The 14,780-nt window shown below is 35.8% G+C and overlaps 2 protein-coding genes across 4 annotated transcripts; one reads left to right on the top strand and one right to left on the bottom strand.

Annotated features, from left to right (window-relative positions):
* Positions 1–268: 268 nt before the first annotated feature.
* On the bottom strand, positions 269–4,651 carry LOC306863819 (galactosylceramide sulfotransferase-like; the record flags this gene model as incomplete). Its single annotated transcript, XM_079407363.1, has 2 exons — positions 269–1,415; positions 4,542–4,651. 2 exons carry the CDS (start codon positions 4,649–4,651, stop codon positions 269–271), a joined length of 1,257 nt encoding a protein of 418 aa, XP_079263489.1.
* Positions 4,652–8,543: 3,892 nt separating this feature from the next.
* Positions 8,544–13,897, top strand: LOC306864560 (serine/arginine-rich splicing factor 9-like). Of its 3 annotated transcripts, none has more exons than XM_079408655.1 (5): positions 8,544–8,661; positions 9,835–10,178; positions 10,264–10,436; positions 11,269–11,441; positions 13,140–13,897. In XM_079408655.1, the coding sequence occupies exons 2-5, from the start codon at positions 10,021–10,023 to the stop codon at positions 13,359–13,361; spliced, it is 726 nt and encodes a 241-aa protein (XP_079264781.1). In that variant the 5' UTR covers positions 8,544–8,661; positions 9,835–10,020; the 3' UTR covers positions 13,362–13,897. The 3 variants fall into 3 exon arrangements, with proteins under 3 accessions (XP_079264781.1, XP_079264783.1, XP_079264782.1); XM_079408657.1 differs by having other exon boundaries at positions 8,557–8,661; positions 9,998–10,178; positions 13,140–13,895; XM_079408656.1 differs by having other exon boundaries at positions 8,593–8,661; positions 9,842–10,178; positions 13,140–13,895.
* The last annotated feature ends 883 nt before the right edge of the window (positions 13,898–14,780 follow it).

The raw sequence follows: 14,780 nt of genomic DNA, 5'->3' as shown, positions 1-14,780 counted from the left end.
AACCTTCAGGTTCTTTGTGTCGAATGAAGGTTCTTCAGATTAAAAAAGGTAAGGAAGAGATGGTTTTTTAAAGAACCTTTGACTGAATGGTTCTTTGTAGAACCAAAAATGGTTATTCTATGACATCGCTGTGAAGAACCTTTTAAGCACTTTTATTTTTAAGAGTGTATTGTTAATGTAAGTCCAACAAATGAACACCAGTGGGAGTAATATAAAATATATAAATAATTATTTTTCAATTAATATATAAATCAATGAAGCAATTAGACTAATTCAACCTAAACTGAACAATACTATCTTTAAACCAGCCCCATAACCTAGTGGCCCATAGATTGACTCCTAAATCAGTCAGATACTGGATCTCAGGGGTCAGCATCTTCCTGCAGACCTCCTCATACTGTTGCTCGATGTCGCTCCTCAGGTTATATCCTAGTATGGAAGCTTTTCCGATGGGCTGCCAGGGCTTCATGTGTCCATCCGTGATGTCCGCCGCCTCCACGGCTCCTCTGCCGTCAATGCAGAGGGCCTCCATCTCCGCGTTTCTCCTGCGCAGCTCCCTCACCTGCTCCTCCATTCGGCTCCGGCCGTAGTTCTCCACACGCGCCCAGAAAGTGGCGTTAAATTGACGATAAAGTCGCCAGTCGGCTCCGTTCCATTCCCGAGCTCGAGTCCTCAGTTCAGGGCTCATGGGAGACACAGACGTGACTTTCCTAGCATTGAGTTTAAAAAACAGCAAGTCGTCCATCTGCCAGCACAGAGCGTCTTTAAGCAGAATGAGCGATTCCTCAAAGTGGTCCGAAATTAAAACCAACTGAAAGCGCTTTTCGATGTACTCAATGCTTTCTTGGACTCTCACATCATCAGCTTCCAAATTATTCTCGAAGCCGAAGTCAAAAAACTGTAGATTCTTGAGGTAGAAAGCGTTGATTCCCTGTGGGTTGAAGTAGCGGTTGGGATCACTGAGAAACTCCTCCAATTGGTTTTCTCCAGAGATTCTCCACGTTTGAGGCACGTAGGCTTTGAAGTAGTGAAACGAAGACTCAAAAAGCTCTGCAGGATCTCGTAGGATGGTGAAGAAGAAGGCATCTGCCGGGAGCAGCTTCTCCACTTCGGGTGCATTGAATCGCATGTGGTTGCACACGATGTTATAGCATAGGCCTGGCTGGTAGCTCTTCACTTGGGTTCGGAAGAAGCTCGACGGGTAGAAGAAGTCGTTACGGCCATCTGGGAGAGCGAACCTCAGCTGGTGCTTTTCTCCGAAGCGCAGGAGAACGTTCATCAAAGTGCTGCTGGCCGTCTTGTGGGTCTTCATGAACATCAGGTTGACTCGAGGCGTGCAGGTCGCATCTGCTTTGAGAGTTCGCTGTGAATTGTTACGCACTTGAACGTTTGGTGCACAAGGGGCCAGAGAAACACTGAAAAGACAGAAATAAACACAAACTGTCACAATCACTGGGGTTTTGATTACAATATGTCAATTTGATCCCTTTTGAAGAATTCAAAGTACATGCACTCTTAAAAATAAAGGTGCTTAAAAGCTTCTTCACAGCGATGCCATAGAAGAACCATTTTTGGTTCCACAAAGAACCATTCAGTCAACAGTTCTTTAAAGAACCATCTCTTTCTTACCTTTTTATAATCTGAAGAACCTTATTTTGCCACAAAGAACCTTTTATGAAACAGAAAGTTGCTTCAGATGTTTAAGTTTCTTTATGGAACATTTAGACAAAAAGGTTCTTCTATGGCATCGTGAAGCACCTTCATTTTTAAGAGTGTGGGAAATTGGCCTTTAAATTTAATTTATTGAATATAATGAAATATATCAATTAAATACTAATTTGAATATGCTATTTTAATAGAAATGCCTCAAATATGAAAACATAAAGATTAAAAAGACTTATATTTGCATTATATTTGAAAATAAAGCAGTTATATTTAACTTTTATTCCGTTTTACTTCAGACTTACTTTCGAGTTGCATTTAGGTTACGATTAAAGGCATTCTCATAATACATACAGTGCTGCTTGAAAGTTTGTGAAGCCTTTAGAATTTTCTATATTTCTGCATAAATATGACCCAAAACATAATCAGATTTTCGCACAAGTCCTGAAAGTAGACAAAGAGAACCCAATCAAACAAATGAGACAAAAATATTTTCTTTGTCATTTATTTATTCCAGAAAATGATCCAATATTGCATATCTGTGAGTGGCAAAAGTATGTGAATCTCTTGGATTAGCAGTTAATTTAAAGGTGAAATTAGAGTCCGTCTGTGCAGAGGTGTTTTCAGTCAGTGCAATGACTATCAAATGTCAGTACATGACCTGTTTTATTCAAAGAACAAATATCTATCAAAGTCTGATCATGTTTGTGGAAGTGAATCATGTCACGAACAAAGGAAATGATGGAGGACCTCGGTAAAAGAGTTGATGTGGCTCATCAGGCTACAAAATGTTACAAAACCATCTCTAAAGAGTTTGGACTCCACAAATCCAGTCAGACAGGAAATTAAAGACCACTGTTACCTTCCCGAGAAGTGGTCGACCAACAAAGATCACTCCAAAGCAGAACGTGTAATAGTCTGTGAGGTTGCAAAAGTTCCCAGGGTAACTTCTAAGCAACTAAAGGCCTTTCTCACATTGGCTAATGTTAACGTTCATGAGTCCACCATCAGGAGAACACTGAGCAACCATGGGAGAGTTGCAAGAAGAAAGCACTGTTCTCAAAAAATAAAATTGCTTGCTAAAGATCATGTGGACAAGTCAGAGGACTATTGGAGAAAATAGAACTTATTGGTTTAAATGAGAAGCTATTATGTTCGGAGAAAAGAACACACTGCATTCCAGCTTAAGAATCTTATCTCATCTGTGAAATATGGTGGTGGTAGTATCATGGCTTGGGCCTGTTTTGCTGCATCTTGGCCAGGACAGCCTGCCATCATTGATGGAACAATTAATTCTGAAATATACCAGCAAATTCTAAAGGAAAACGTTGAGACATCTGTTTAAGAACAGAGTCTCAAGAGAACGTGGGTCATGCAGCAAGACAACAACCCCAAGCACACAAGTCATTCTACCAAAGAATGGTTAAAGAAGAACAAAGTTAATGTTTTGGAACGGCTGAGTCAAAGTCCAGACCTTAATCCAATTAAAATATTGTGTGCAGGACTGATCAGCATTTACAAGAAACTTTACCTTCAGTTACTGCAGCACCAGGGGGTCACACCAGATACTGAAAGTAAAGACTCACATACTTTTGCAACGCACACATATGTGAAGTGAAGTGAAATGACATATGGCCAAGTATGGAGACCCATACTCGGAATTCGTGCTCTGTATTTAACCCATCCAACGTGCACACACATAGCAGTGAACACACACACACCGTGAACACACACCCGGAGCAGTGGGCAGCCATTTATGCTGCGGGAGCAGTTGGGGGTTCGGTGCCTTGCTCAAGGGCACCTCAGTCGTGGTATTGAGGGTGGAGAGAGCGCTGGACATTCACTCCACCCACCTATAATCCCTGCCGGACCTGTGACTCGAACCCGCAACCTTTGGATTACGATTACGACTCTCTAACCATTAGGCCACGACTTCCCATATGTAACACTATGTGGTCTATATAAAAAAATGACAAAGAAAATATTTTTCTCTCACTTGTTTGATTCGGTTCTCTTTGTCTACTTTCAGGACTTATATGAAAATCTGATGATGAATGGGTCATATTTATGCAGAAATATAGACAATTCTAAAGGGTTCACAAACTTTCAAGCAGCAATTTATATAAAATGCATGTATAATTTATCATATATTTTACATTTTTACAGAACAAATTCTAAATATTATAGTAAATAATAACAGTTATTTAGTGAAATTAATTATGTTAGCATGCTGAAAAAATTAAAATGGTTTATGTAATTGTATGTAATTTTACCGTAGAAATATTGTTAATTACTGTCAAATTTATGTTTTTGATGCTAAAAACTATGAGTTACCATGTTTAAAAAAACTCTAAAAGGTAATTTCCAGAAGTCTTTGCATGACATTACATTTTATTTAAATAATAAAAATTTTCCTCATTTTCATTATCAGTAACATACATTAGGTGTTTTGTGTTACATTTCAGGTTATTTAATTGATGTTTAACATGTTTCCATGATGGTGTTTTGTCTAAACATGTGTATTAGCCTTATTTTATGGGTAGGCCATGGACTTATTACGAAATCTGATTCATCATTTGGCTTCCTGATTTACCACACGTATTATTATCATGGTTATCAGCCTATTATACGGTAAAAAGCACAGTTTGGCAGATCAAGGTGTTAACATAATTTCATAATTTACATAATTTAATTAAATGCATTGTTATAAGATGTGAAATATACAGGCTTCTGATGCTATAAGCATTGTCACAGTATTTTTACAGTGAATTTTAATGTAAATTTAATGAGATATTTTTATATACAGTGTGTCATATGGCAGCCAAATAATGCAAAAACATATAAATATATAAAAAAAACATAACAAATATATACCTTACCTGTTTGTAGCAAGGAGGGTTGATGTAGTCAAACAGTAGAAACCCATGATGCAAATCACAGACACTGCCAAAAACAGCTTTTGTACCAGTCGCTTGCCTCGATTCCCCATTTGATTCGCCCTTCCAAACTCTCCTGGATCCTTGAAATCAAATCATACACAGAAAAATGAATCCACTCTTTCTAAACCTGTGGCCACTTGCATAAACTGCTTAGACCAGTCTTACAAGTTAGCAGGGGTGTATAGCAGGCATTTTATAAGAGAGGGGGACACAGCTATCAGCGTGGCCCGAAAGGGTAAAACAATCACATATACTTTCGTAAAACAGATAAGAAAAACTATGGATGTGGTGAAACTAACTAACAAAAACTAGGACCATTTAACAAAAACTCACATTATAGTCATTCAACCCTTGTGCTGTGCTGAAACTCCTTCACCTTATTTGGTGTTTCTGGTAAAAAAAAAAAAAAAAAAAATGCTTTTTAAAAATTGCTTATACACTGAACAAAATTATAAACGCAACACTTTTGTTTTTGCCCCCATTTTTCATGAGCTGAAGTCAAAGATCTAAGACTTTTTCTATGTACACAAAAGGCCTGTTTCTCTGAAATATTGTTCACAAATCTGTCTAAATCTGTGTTAGTGAGCACTTCTCCTTTGCCGAGATAACCCATCCACCTCACAGGTGTGGCATGTCAAGATGCAGATTAGACAGCATGATTATTGCACAGGTGTGCCTTAGGCTGGCCACAATAAAAGGCCACTCTAAAATGTCTAAAATATTTCGGACCCCCCAATACAGTAAAACTGCACATTTTAGAGTGGCCTTTTATTGTGGCCAGCCTAAGGCACACCTTATCTTACCAGCATCTTGATTTCTGCATAATTTTGACAATATTCACTCATAACTTGAAGTGTGAAAGCTCAGATCAATGAGACCTACGATCAATCAGTTTTTAAAATAAATACAAATCTTGTGCTAATTGAAAGAAAACAATTGACTAAATGATAGAATCCGAGATTTGGTGAAAATAAAGCAGAATCAGAGACTTACAAGCTATTTTTTGTAGGCCGGCCATTTTGACCATGTGAAATAGTTTTTGAAAAAATCCCCAAAAATGACAAAAATTTTAATTTTGATTGAAAATAGACTACTCTGTTTGGGAAAGAAGGACGTCTGCACAGTACATTTAATTAAGACTACCTGTCGACTGACTGCTAGTCAGACTCGTTTTTAACATGTGCAGTGTTGTAACTGTCCTCTGAGTTTCATAATAATGAGTTTTATAAGACATATTTTGCATATTTATACCTGTCCAGCTAAATTGTCCGAGTATCATAATCATCATCGCTGTTGTGTAAATAGTGTTTAGAAACTAGTTTGGTGGATTTGTATGCACGCGTCTCAGTCAGTATTTGTACAGAAACAGTGTCTTATACTTTCTGTTGACACACTAAACAGCCGTTTGCAAGTGTTTACAAGAACAACTCCTGTTTCAAAGATTCAATATCTGCCTTAATCTCCAGCTAAACATTTCAGATCAATTTATAAACCCAGCATTTACTATACGAAGTGAGATCAGTGATGTATAATATTTCTAAATAAGTGGACAAAACTAACCAACTTGAGGTTTAGAATTAGTATATACTCATTATTGCCATGGTTATTTTTTATTTTAGTTGATTTTTTGTAGTTTTGTTATGTGTGTGTGTTGTTGTTGTTTTTTTGCAAAAGATTAATCATAATATAATTTAATTAACTTAATTATTATACTAAAATACATCTGTGTTGTTTTAATATAATTCATATGCTGCTATAGTTTTATAAATAGTTTGAATTGGTTTATATTTATATATTTTCTGTTTTGATTCAGGTTTAGTAGTTTTGTGTTTTTTAAATATTTGTTTTAATATTTTTCAAATTTATTTTAGTTTTAGTTTGTTATTTTAGTACATCAAGTTAAACTATATGAAAATGAGAAATACAATACATTTAAAAAGTATTATTATTATTTTCGTTTATTTTATCTATAAGAAGCATGATCTACATTTGTGTTCATATTTTCTCATATTTCGAGAATTTAAAGAATGACAAAAATGCTGTTAAACCTGTAAATTTGTGAAAGGCATGTCAGATATGCATCACAAGACATTCAACACAAGTCCACTCATGCATACTCAAAGGCTTTGATCTGAAATCACATTATGAAATTAATACAATATTCTTGCATTTATTGTACAGAATTTGTATCAAACAGCCAGTTTGCAGATTGATTTCATAAAAGATTTAGATGTTGCATGCCTACCTGATCAGTCCTTGTTAAGCAGGATTGCATGATCACATTAATTCCCAAAATAAGCCCAAAGATCTCCCATCATGACCAAAGACAGAGCTAACAGAGCTCAAAACTGTAATGTATTGATATGATGGATACACACGCAGCTCTTATCCAGCCGTGAGAACCTGTGCTACTGGTGACAGAGAAACATTCGCTCCTGTTTTCTGTGAATGGGGCGGGACGCTGTATTACCCTCTGATGTTTGTAGGTGATACAGTGTCTGTCTGGATCGTGCAATAGGAGAACACACCCATCTGTGATTTAATAAGAACATGAAAAGCTCAGCTTCACTGTTAACTTGTTTCATGTTTTATGAATTGTCTGATGTGGGCAATCCCGCTCTGTAACACACACACACACACCCTGCTCATGTTCTGTCATGTTGAACTGTGCGATATCTACATGTGCATTCAGACTTGTGTTTAACATTTTTATTAATCAGTAAGTGTTTTTTAATACAACAACTTATGAGCAGATTCATGAAGCAGACTCATATTTCAGCATATGCGTTTATCCAGAGTAATTCTTACCACCAATGAAAATTCCCCAAAAATAAAAATTAGTTGCATGTAACTAGTTACTTCCCAACACTGTGAAGAAGATATGACAACCTACATGTCATGTGAACAATAACAGATATCAGAGAACCATGGTTATTCTTCTCAGACAGATGCCTCAACAGCAACCTCTGCTACACGCCTGGTTTGACCTGGACAGCTCAACCACTCAGGATTATAACTTTGAGTACATTTGAGTACTTTGAGTACAGATGAAGATTAGAGAAGGATTGTATGGAAATATTAGCCTCTTTAAGCATTTAGGCTCTTACATTACAGATCAGCTCTCTGTGGAACAGAGCATAAAAGACAGGAATATCATTCTTAATATTGAATGATGCAAAACAAAATATTTCTGAGCTGTCCTCAAATTACATGCTTGTATTCACAAATATTATATTGTGCACGTTTTCTAATATAAGCTCCCAATATCATTGTGTTATTGACTTTTGTGTTATGCACAATCAGTCAAAAAAGCCTCTTTATGATTTGATGTACATATTTCAAACCCAGCAAGGGTTTATTCATGATCCATCACTATTATGTATTAATGAAAATGCATAGTTTGATTCAGGACTGTTTAAATAACACGTGTACTATATCTCCCTCATGATCAAATCTGCTAAATATAGATTATAAAATTAAATAATTTCATTAAAAAAGAGTAATTAGTATTATATAATATTAGTTTTACCATAGAAACATCCTAAACCGGGGTATGGGTTGGTATTAGTGGGAGCACTTTGTAGACAGTCAGGCTGGGAAACAAGAAAAGTGGTTTATTAAATTAATACATTTAATGTTTATTTTAATTTTTTATTGAAATGTACAAATAGAATATAAATGAATTAGTGTATAAAGTAATTATAAATTAATATAAATTAATTATTATTTAATATATGACTATGGAAGTCACTGCGTCTGAGCTGAAGTCACAAATCTGTATCTCTGTATTCATCTATCTTATTTAAACTGTATTAACCCCGCTAAAGGCTACATTTTAATACTTCTAAGGAGTGAACAGCCATTGAACCAAAAGAAGAAGAAGAAGAAAGGCTGCATTAATGGTGTTTCGTCTGTATTTTGTACAGGTTTCAGCCGTCTGCTGCAGTTGCTCGTTGCAGCCTGAAGGGGGCGGAAGTTTCTGTCACTTCCTGATCCGGGGAGGGAAAGCGCGTGCGCTTGTTTATCCTCGGTTTTTATTACGAGCTTGCAAAATACAGAGGTAAATCAAACTATTAATTTCAGCTATAATTAATCTTTAACCATATTCGTCCATGAGAAAAAAGGCCGACCTCATTATTTGCTGGTGTTTGTCATTTTGCTTGAGCAGTTGTCTCAACAAAGAAGCTAACAGCTAGTATGCTAATGTGATTGTGTTGTATTGTTATTAAACACAAATATCACAATTTTAGATTGTTTAAGTTGACTACTATATATAGTGTAGTGGAAATGAACGGGTTTAGGTTGATATTTTGAATTAAATAACGAATTAAATGCGTAAAGTGAGATGTTAGCATTGTTAGCAGCTGTCATGGCTGTCCTCTGATTTGCATTCGACTTCTTTTATTGAATTATCAAAATCTAAAAGTAGATTAAATATGAACAGATTGTAGTATTACATATTAAAACACATATTTGCATAGCGATTATCTTTACAAAGCTCATATCAGAGGTTGATTTAGCAGTTACTTATTATGTCCTGCCATTAAAATGTATGTTGCGTGCCATTTTAACATATTAAAAGTCATTTTTCTAGGCCTTAGCTAGAAGTATGATCACTTAATATGTATTATATTTGACCCTGGACCACAAAACCAGTCATAAGGTTCAGTTTTTTTAAATAGAGATTTATATAAATAAGCTTTCCATTGATGTATGGTTTGTTAGGATAGGACAGTATTTGGAGATATTTGAAAATCTGGAAACTGAGGTTGCAAAAAAATCTAAATACTGAGGAAAATCGCCTTTAAAGTTGTCCAAATGAAGTTCTTAGCCATGCATATTACTGAAAATTAAGTTTTGATATATTTACGGTTGTAAAATTTACAAAATATCTTTGTGGAACATGATCTTTACTTAATATCCTAATGATTTTTGGCATAAAAGAAAAGTTGATCATTTTGACCCAAACAATAATGTATTGTTGGCTACAAATATACCCATGCTACTTATGACTGGTTTTGCGGTCCAGGCTCACAAATGTCAAACTGAGGTGATATTTGCCCTACAGAACGAGGTTAATTATAATTTACAGGCTAATGAATTAGTGCATCAGATGTAAATGTGGTTTGCAGACGTTATTCAAATGTTTCATGGTGGATTGGAGGCATCAGGCCCTTGTTCCTCATCTGTCCCTCATATGTGTCCATTTTAATTGATTGTCCTTGTTTCTAAGTTTTCAGACTGTGGTCCTGGAGGCTCCTATGCTGGGTTTCTTGAACTCGACATGTTCTGCAACTGCCAGAGTTTAGAGTTGTAAATAGAGGCTTTTAGAAGGACGGACTAGAGTTTGGATGTTCTGAACGCCCTGACGTGGAAAACGCTCTATTTCCTCGAAGGCTGCAGGTCCAGGGTTCAAGCCATGTCGGACGGACGAATCTACGTGGGAAACCTTCCCATGGACATCCAGGAGAGGGACATTGAGGATCTCTTCTACAAATATGGAAAAATTCGGGATATTGAGCTGAAGAACAACAGAGGCACCATCCCATTTGCCTTTGTGCGATTTGAGGATCCACGGTGAGTCGCGAGGCCTCCGAGAACACGGACGAGGCTTTTTCACGTGTAGAACGAAAATTAGGAGCACTTTCCTCTCTTCCTCTAGGGATGCGGAGGACGCCGTCTTTGGAAGGAATGGATATGGATTTGGAGACTGTAAGCTGCGTGTGGAATATCCACGATCTTCCGGATCCAAATTTAGTGGACCTGCGGGAGGAGGTCCGCGGGGAAGGTTTGGGCCCCCGACGCGCAGATCTGAGTTTCGCGTTATTGTGACGGGTGAGTTAAGAGCTTTGAGGCTTCATGCAAGAATAATACAACTTAAAATGATAGTCCTGATAGTCCTGCTTCAATGAATTGTATAGCAGGGTTACTATAGTTTAATAAAACTATTAAAAACTTCAGTTTAAATAAAAAATCTTAAATTTCATTTTGAAAATATAAAATAAATTAAATAAAATATTTAATAAATCTATTTTATTTCAGCTAGTTGCCAAGGCAACAATTCTCATTTTCATTTAGTTTGTCTCATAGTAAAATAACTAAAAGTGAATAAAAACTGTATAGACATATTTATAAACAACTTAAATGGTAAAAACACTAAAAAAATTGCTAAAACGTTCACTAGAATTAAAATGAAAACAGGAAATATAAACGTAAAATGTAATAAAAAATATTAACAAGTTACCAAGGCAACAATTCTCATTTTCATTTAGTTCATCTTGTAGTAAAATAACTTCAAAACGGAACTAAAAGTGAATAAAAACTGTATAGACATATTTAAAAACAACAGAAATGGTAAAAAACACACACAAAAATGACTGAAACGTTAAACAGAAAATATAAAAATAAAATTTAATTCAAAATATTAACAAAAATTGTAGTAGTAAATCAATGATACTAAAATAACTCAATTTAACTAAAGAGTAAGAGACAGTCCACTCCAAAATTAATGTTGTCGTCATTTACTCACCAAACCCATAATTCATCTTCAAAACTTGAATTCAACATAAGTTTAATGAAACCTGGGGTTTTACAAAGATGTTTGCAGCACTTTCTTGTACAGAACATCTAGACTGTAGCATAATAAACACCTTTGGCCCGTGTGCAGGTCTTCCTCCCAGCGGCAGCTGGCAGGATCTGAAGGACCACATGCGGGAGGCTGGAGACGTGTGTTTCGCTGACGTGCAGCGTGATGGCGAGGGTGTGGTCGAGTTCCTCAGACGTGAGGACATGGAGTACGCACTGAGACGCCTGGACGCCACAGAGTTCAGATCCCACCAGGTCAGGGTCCTGGGGAACCGGTTCCGTTCATTTAACATAAAATTCAGACAAATTCAGTTCATCCCTCTGGGGTTTTTTTAATAATTTTTTTTAAAATAAAATAAAAAATAAATTTGCCTTTCCTAAAACTGTTTATTTTTTAATCTCTTAATCTTCTCATGCATTAATGATTTAATTCCTGTGGGAAGATACGTATTGATAAACATTGATATTTTTGTTTAACATATATAGTTTTAGATACACTACCATTGACTACCATTGTATTAATAATAATTGTATTTTTGTTCTCTCAACTTATTCATTTTTATTTTGATAATTTATTTTTATTTTTTACCTTTTAGTTCTGTTATATATTTCTGTTTTTAATTAATTAAAAATAGGTCAGTAAGTTTAAGAAATTAATACGATGTATTAAATTAATTAAAAAAATTACAGTAAAGATATTTAAATGTTCCAAAAAAATTCTATTTTAAATAAATGCTGTTCTTTTGAACTTTCTATTCATCAAATAATCCTGAAAATAAAATGTATCATGCTTTCCCCAAAATATTGGGCAGCACAACTGTTTGCAACATTGTTATAACAATCAGAAATGTTTCTTGAGAAGCAAATCAGCATATTAGAGTGATTTCTGAAGGATCATGTGACACTGAAGACTGGAGTAATGATGCTGAAAATTCTGCTTTTATCAAAGGAATAGATTCCATTTTAACAAATATTCATATAGAAAACATTATTTTAAAAATGTACAAATTTTTCGCTATTTTTACTGTATTTTTGATCAAATACATGCAGCCTTGATGAGGAGTAGAGGCTTCTTTTAAAACAAAAAAAATCATACTGATCCCAAACCTTTAAACGGTAGTGGATATGTTAGTCTATAGTTTTAAGATTTTTGTATATAATCTATTATTAATTTAGCATAGATTTCTGAGGTCAGGTGGTTTCAGGGCTAATGATGATATAATATATAAAATCTAATTTTTAAACAGAAAATTAATATTAAGTGCATTGTAGTGATCATATTTACTTTTTTTTAACCTACTATTTATTTATATTTAATGCACATCTAAGTAGCTGACCAGGTGACAGTTCACTGAAAGTTACAGTCAAACCAAAACTTATTCAGACACCTTCAACATTTCTCACATTATCACAGTTTATTCGCTATAGTTATTTTCTCAGTATTTACATTTTTTTGCACCCTCAGATTCCATCCAACCATCCATCCATCCAAAAAACTGACCCTTATGACTGATTTTGTGGTCTAGGGTCACAATCAGATAATAGCAATTTAGGTCAACCAATTACCAAGCAGTGCTTAATTTTGAAAAACACTTAAGCAAAACATGGTTAGGTTGTCTAAATTATTTTTGGTCACAAATTTTTTTCAATTTTACTGGTAGTCCACTGTATGAAGAATTTTGGGGTGTAATAGGCCTGTCACAATTTACTTTATTTTGCTATCCTCATTTACATAAATGTACTACAGTGTCCTGCACCCTCTATAAAAATCTAAAATTATGTCTGGTGTCTGAATAATTTTTGGTTTGACTGTATATCCTATACAAAGATATATATGTGTGTTACAAAACGTTATTAAAAAAAATAAAAATAAACTTTGTTTTTGTCCAACGTCTCTGGAGTCAGTGGTTTGTTGCTGTCTGTGTTTCTGAATATTGTTTGTTTGTGGCTCAGGGAGAGACGTCCTACATCAGAGTGATGGAGGAGCGGGGCACAAGCTGGGGTCGCTCGCGCTCCCGCTCCAGGTCTCGAGGACGTTACTCACCCCCATACCAGAGCAGAGGGTCACCGCCGCCCCGTTACCGATCGCCCCCGCGTCACATGACCCGCCATAGCCCACCCTCCCGCCGAGCACCGCTCCAGCATCACAGCCCGCCGCCACGGCACTATCGATGAGCGGCCTTCTCCACCGCCACACCTTTTCTTTCTCAATTTTGTAATTTACATTCCATTGTAGAAACCCAAATGGCCTTATTCACCATTCAGTTCATGGAGAGCTTGCGAATATGTTAATAATCATGTGGATGATGCTGCATATGTTTACAGATGTGGTTATGATTGTGAAAGATCTGAAGATGAATAACCCGTTTTGTGATTATTGACATGAGGCAGCAGACTAAAAATGTGTTGTTTGTGATTAATCTGGTCCATTTCATAGACATTGTTTTATTTTTTATGATTTGATTTAAAAGGCTGAAATTTTTAAAATTGATTTTTTTTTCTGTAATCTCCCCATGTGACTTTTTTCTTTCTTTTTTTCTCGTTTTGTATCATGTGATGATGGTATGCATTTTTTTTTTTTCAATTAAAGCATTGAATCAAAGTTACTCTATATGGAGTCATTTTTACAAACTTGAAAACCTGGAAATAGAGTTTAAAAAATGAAGTCATTGAATTATCAGTAATAAAATTGTGCTTTAATTTAAAAATGCACTATTGAATGTTGATTTTTTTCTGTCATGTTTTGAGTGTAAAATGTAGGGTGAAGTCAGCTAAAATGGGCCAAATAAGGTTGTAGCATAATATCTCTTTGAATGTAAAAATCACAATAACTCCTCTTGTATGGTTGCTTCGACACTTGTTGACATGTAACAATTTTTATTGGTCTGAGTTTTTTAAGACGGGCAGTTAATGAAGTGGAGAAATGGACAGATATGAATGAATGATGCATTTATATAGCGCTTTATTGTATATTGCTGTACACCCAAAGCGCTTTACAATCACGTGGGGGTGTCTCTCCTCAACCACCACCAGTGTGCAGCATCCACTTGGATGATGCGACGGCAGCCACACTACAACGGCACCAGTGCGCTCCCCACACACCAGCTACAGGTGGAGAGGAGAGAGAGTCATAGAGCCAATCAAGTGTATGGGGATTATTAGGAGGCCATGATAGACAAGGGCCAGTAGAGGGAATTTGTCATAATGAAACTCATTCAATTCAAAAAGTGTTGTTAAAATGTTGGGAACATGAATCTGCTAAGCTTAATAGTTTTGGATGGATTGCAGAAGAGGAAGCTCTTTCGAGAGGGATCATAAATGTAGAATTGAGCCCAACAGTAGTCGTGTAACCATGGCTCTTCTCTTTACCATTAGTAGCTCTTAATTTGCAAAAAATGATTAATGATGAAAATAGAGTGATAATTAAGGATGCAATGGTTATGCAGTATCTTGAGCATAATTATAGTTCAATGCTAACAGTTTTCACTGATGGATCTAAAGATCCGTAAACAGGTCGAGCTTCAGCAGCAGTATACTGTATATCCCACATTATCAAGTTCAAATTGGTAAAAGGGTATATCGTTAGCTATCAGG

The sequence above is a fragment of the Barbus barbus genome (genome assembly GCF_936440315.1).
Source record: "Barbus barbus genome assembly, chromosome: 45".
NCBI lineage: Eukaryota > Metazoa > Chordata > Actinopteri > Cypriniformes > Cyprinidae > Barbus > Barbus barbus.
Note: the sequence above shows the minus strand (reverse complement) of the source record. Positions and strands in the feature narration are given on the sequence as shown.